Source organism: Helianthus annuus, chromosome 8 (genome assembly GCF_002127325.2).
Source record: "Helianthus annuus cultivar XRQ/B chromosome 8, HanXRQr2.0-SUNRISE, whole genome shotgun sequence".
Lineage (NCBI taxonomy): Eukaryota > Viridiplantae > Streptophyta > Magnoliopsida > Asterales > Asteraceae > Helianthus > Helianthus annuus.
In genome coordinates, this window is record NC_035440.2 from 2,042,254 (window position 1) to 2,047,995 (window position 5,742).

Sequence of the window (5,742 nt, forward strand, 5' to 3'; positions counted from 1 at the left end):
AATTACACATGGATCGATCTTAGTCGACCAGAGTTTGAGAGTTTGATGAGATCTCGTGAATATTACGAAATGAATCCGGATCATACCCCTTTAATAACTAATTCAATTTTTTAGAAGGTATATACGACTCCTATACGTTAAGGAAGTGAAAATAAGATTATAGGGATGTATAGAATCACCCATTAAAATATTTTCTTTTTACATAGATAGGAATATAAATGTCCTATCACAAACAAAGTGTGACGTGTGTGATCACGAGCAGAAAGAATCTCCTTCCAACTATGCAAACAAAAGTCATCCTTCTTTCTTCACTAATAATAACAATCTCCTCCATAAAGATTTCCAATTCTCATCTATCAACAAACAACAAGAAAATTATGTGGTTTCACTCGTTTTGTTTCCATTTGTAAAATCACCGTCACCCCATCTCCAACCTCATATGTCTACTTTTGTCCCTTTTCCCTCCATTTATGTGATTCTGATCATACCTTTATCCCCTCCATTTTTGTCTCTTTTTTCAAGAATATTTCTTCAAAATTCTAAATTCTTCAAGTATAAACCTTGATCTCACATAAATCTTTTGTTGGGTTTCTTTGAAATCATCTTTTGGTTCTGGGTTTTTCTTGTTTTGCAATAAAGTTTGCATCTTTGCTCTGATCATCCAAAATATGTACAACTCTTGGTTGTTTCTTGAATTGCAATTTTTCAAAGAAATTTCATAAATTCTCATTTGGGATTCTTAAAAATTAACTTTTGATTTTGGGTTTTTCTTGTTTTGCAATAAAGTTTGCATCTTTGCTCTGATCATCCAAAATAAGTACAACTCTTGGTTGTTTCTTGAATTGTAAATTGTCAAAAAAAAAAAAAAAAAAAATCATAAATTCTCATTTGGGATTCTTCAAAATCAACTTTTGGTTTTGGGTTTTTCTTGTTTTAGCATAAAGTTTGCATCTTTGCTCCAATCTTCTAATATTAACTCATATCTTCTGTTATTTTTGTGCTTGATCAGTTTTCTTGAAGCCTCATTAGGGTTTGTTGAACATCAATCCTATTGGGTTATTTTTTTTTTTTATAAAATTAGCATATAATCCTCTGGTTCTATAAAATTTTGTTTTTGGTTCTTGAAGTATAAATACTCAAAATTTCACTTTAATAATTTAATTCTCAACAAAATCCCAAATCCTCAATTGGGTTTCTTGAAAATCATTTTCTGTTTGTGGGTTTTTCTTGAATTGTAATAAAGTTACAATTTTTCACTTTAATAGTTTAATTCTCAACAAAATCCCAAATCCTCAATTGGGTTTCTTGAAAATCATTTTTTCTTTGTGGGTTTTTCTTGAATTGCAATAAAGTTACAATCTTTATCATAATCTTCTTGTTTTAACCAATAAAAATTTAATCTTTTTATTAATCTTTGCAATGCCTCCTTCATATTTCCCATTAAGATGGGAAAGCACAGGTGATCAATGGTGGTATGCATCACCAATTGATCTAGCAGCAGCCAATGGCCACTATGATCTAGTCAGAGAGCTTCTTCATTTCGACACAAATCTTTTAATCAAATTAACCTCCCTTCGCCGCATAAGGCGGTTGGAGACCGTGTGGGACGACGAAGAACAGTTTGTTGACGTGGCGAAAAACCGATCAAAAGTGGCGAAAAAACTGCTCCTCGAAGGCGAACCGAAAAACGGACATGGTGATGGTCATAACTCATTGATAAGAGCTGGATATGGTGGCTGGCTTCTTTACACAGCTGCATCAGCTGGTGATTTAGAGTTTGTTAAACAACTGTTGAAGAGGGACCCACTTCTTGTTTTTGGTGAAGGGGAGTATGGTGTTACTGATATATTGTATGCTGCTGCAAGGAGTAAGAACAGTGAGGTTTTTCAGGTGTTGGTTGACTTTTCTTTGTGGTCAAAGGTGGAGAATGTTGGGTCTGTTTTTAAATTGGAGATGATGAATAGGGCTGTTCATGCTGCTGCTAGAGGTGGAAGTCTTGAAATCTTGAAGCAGTTTGTTGAAGATTGTGGTGATGTTTTGATGTATAGAGATGTGCAGGGGAATAGTTTGTTGCATTCAGCTTCTGGGAGAGGTCAAACTCAGGTATTGACTATTGACTATTGACTAGTCAATCTCTTTCAATTCATTAATTGAATAATTGTGTTTTTTTATTTATATTTTTGGTGAATTTATGTTCATTAATTGTGTTTTTTAACTTATATTTTTGGTGAATTTATGACACGAAACGCACGACTAGGGGTGTAAACGAGCCGAGCCGAGCCCGACTAGGCTCGAGCTTGGCTCGTTATGTTTTTATGAAGCTCGAGCTCGGCTCGCGAGTAAAACCCAAAGCTTGAGCTCAGCTCGACTCGGCTTGAGCTATTTCGAGAACAACCTCAAATGAGCTAGAAGCTCGGCTCGAGCTCGTTTCAACAGCGATTAAGCGAGCCAAAGCTCGGCTCGAGCTCGGCTCACCAATGTTATCATCATCATTATTATATTTTATATATAAAAAACTAAAATTTTGTTTAGGCTCGTTTGGGCTCGCGAGCCTAAACGAGCTTTGTATATCAGGCTCGAGCTCGGGCTCGATAACTAAACGAGCTCTATTTCAGGCTCGAGCTTGGGCTCAGGCTCGTTAAGGCTGGACTCGTTCAAGCTTTTAACCGAGCCGATCACGAGTAGCTCTCGAGCCTCTGGGCTTGTTTACACCCCTACACACGACATGACATTTGCGGGTTTGGGTTAAGTCTAAACATGTGACAGGCCAGTTTGGGGTCAAACTCGTAAACAAGTGTAGTTTAAATAAGTTGGGGTTGGGTTTAATCTAGACGGTTTTGGGCTAGTTTGGGGTCGAACTCACGAACAAGTTGAATTTGGGTTTAGTTTAAACGGGTTCGGGCCAGTTTCAGGCTAAACACATGAACGAGTTTAGCTAAACAATTTGGGTCGATCCTATTAGCCCGTTTATTTTTAAATTCATATACAAGATTTTTTTTATGTTATAGCTTAAAATGGTTGACTGTTTTAAACCATTTATTTTTTTTAATTTTAGTAAGTTATGTTTTAACCCATTGTGTTATAACTCATATATATTACATTAAATCTAAAAATTAAATGAGAAATTGATAGTAACTTTTATAATTTGAACGTAATAATTTTATATACATTTTTATATTTTTTAGTATTAACAAGCAAAAAAAAAAAGAATTCGAGTTAAGCGGTTCGTGTCACTGTGTCAGTGTCAATCCGCGAATATTCATGTAGTGTTCGATTGTTCGGATTAAGGTGTCTTGATACGATTTTCGGTTCGTGTCGAGTTTGTGTTAACGTGCCTAACAGGATTTTCGGGCTTGACCCGTGTAGGCATGTACACAGGGGCGAAGTATAGAAGGGGCGGGAGGGGGTGCCCGACCCCCTGAACTTTTCGCTCAGTAGTATTATATATGTAGTTTTCGTATAGAAATTTTTGGGTATATACGTTTTCGACCCCCCCCCCCCCCCAAGTCATTCGGGTCAAGCTTCGCCACTGCATGTACACATATGTGAATGTGATTATTGATCCTAACAGTAAGCATAATTTGTGTAGGTTGTGAAGTATTTACTCGAATCACATGATATAATCAACTCAACAGACGGTCAAGGCAACACAGCGTTACACGTAGCTGCGTATAACGGTCACTTACCTGTGGTCGAGCTTTTAATCTCATCATCTCCGGCGTTAATCACATCAACAAACAACTACGGCGACACTTTTCTTCACACAGCAGTCGCCGGATTCAAGACACCAGGGTTCCGGCGAGTTGACCAGCAGATAGACCTCATGAAACATCTAGTGAGCGGAAAGATCGTAAACATCGAAGATATTATTAACGTTAAGAACAACGATGGTCGAACGGCTCTTCACATTGCTATAATCGAGAACATCCATTTGGATTTGGTGGAACTCCTTATGACCGTTAGATATATCGACTTGAATATCCGAGACGTTGATCGGATGACCCCGCTTGATCTCCTAAAACAACAGCCGATATCAGCCTCTTCCGAGATCCTCATCAAGAGGCTGATATCGGCTGGTGGGATATCGAATTATAACGATTATATGGCGAGGACTGCCCTCGCGTCCCATTTGAGAACACACGGGCTTGGGGGCAGTCCCGGAACTTCATTCAGAGTTCCGGACTCCGAGATCATCTTTTACATATGTGCGGATAACGATAGGGAGTCGTCGATGTATTCGGGTGAACTGAGTCACGTTGGCTCACCCGTCCGGTCAAACTCGGGGTCAAACAACTGGGAACACGGGTCTAGTGCCGCTAGACGGTTAAAGCTTCTTTTCAAATGGGCCCAAAGGAAAAAAGACAATGATCAAGATTCCGTAGATTCGTTCCATTTAAAGAAAGTTAATCTCGAAAACAGGCCCGTTTCAATTCGAGAAAGGTACATGAAAAGCTCGTTGTCGAATAGCAAACGGGTGTTTGGGCCTAGCCCGTCAACAAAGAAGAAGTTTTCCGCCGGGCTAAGCCACGGCGTCCTACAAGTCCGCTCCCCGTCAAGCCAGTTTTCAGGGTCATCTTGGTCTTCGGGCTCAGGAGACGATGATGACGAACTTAGGCCCGCAAATGTTCGAACCAAGAACTATAGCTCGGGCCCGTTGGATAACCATGGAAGACCAAAGTCTATGATTAGGCCCACAATGGATGGAACCAAGAACTATGTACGGTCTAGCTCGGGCCCATTGGATAGCCATGGAAAGCCGAAGTTCCATAGACGACAATCTTCGTTGAGCAAGGTTTTGATGAATGAAGTGTTTTGTTTCGGGTCACAGGGTATAGCCGTTGAAGATTCGGTTAAGCGCCCAAACCCATCGAAGTTACGTTAGTTCAACGGTTTGAACTATTTTTATTTATAGACATCGTTGATGATTTGATAACTTATGTTCGGATTGGGCTCAGTGTTTGGGCTTAGGCTCATTTGTGGTCCGGCCCATTGGGCCTAACCCAGCCCACTTCTTTTTTCTGATATAGAAAATGAATGTATCTTATATAAATCCCATTACTATGATATATATCCTGTTTTCTTGATAAATAGCCACTGAACTTGCGAGAAACACCCATTGATGCATTGATGAAATGAGTAACTACAAGAGTGTAGAATTACATTGTTAGTTTGGTAAGTTTACTATTTACATCATCATTTTTTAACTTTTTTTACGGAAAATTTCTTTTAATCCCTGTCGTCTGTGGGACTTGAACCCAACCCTCCCCCCCCCCCCTCCTCAAACCCAGGTGTTTAAAGGTTTCGCATTTGCCAATGAACCACTACCCCATTGGTTCATGATTTTTAACTAGATGCTTGTTATATGCGACTGTTTAGTTTAACAAGTTTACATTGTGACTAATAAAACCATTTTATTCGAGATCGGCTTGAAATGAGCCGAGCTTAAACGAGCCCGAGTCTAACAATAAGCTTGTTTAGTAAATGAGCCCAAGCTTCACTTATCAAGCTCGAGCCGGCTCACGAACCTAAACGAAGCTATTAATTATATTGTTTTATTTTATATATTAAATATAGGATTAATTTCATATATGCCCTTACAAAGTTATATAGAAAATAAGGGTATAATGTATTTTGTTAAATTATTTTTAATGAATTGCGTAAATATGATATTTTGCAAGTTTGTGGGGTATATATATGAAATTGACCCTTAAATATATGTTTATATAACAAATATTATTATTT

At 38.4% G+C, this 5,742-nt stretch overlaps 1 protein-coding gene across 1 annotated transcript; it reads left to right on the plus strand.

The window, feature by feature from the left end:
* The first annotated feature begins 234 nt into the window (after positions 1-234).
* Positions 235-5,110, plus strand: LOC110871581 (serine/threonine-protein phosphatase 6 regulatory ankyrin repeat subunit B). The gene is made up of 2 exons (XM_022120261.2): positions 235-2,103; positions 3,590-5,110. The coding sequence occupies exons 1-2, from the start codon at positions 1,420-1,422 to the stop codon at positions 4,880-4,882; spliced, it is 1,977 nt and encodes a 658-aa protein (XP_021975953.1). The 5' UTR covers positions 235-1,419; the 3' UTR covers positions 4,883-5,110.
* Positions 5,111-5,742: the final 632 nt, after the last annotated feature.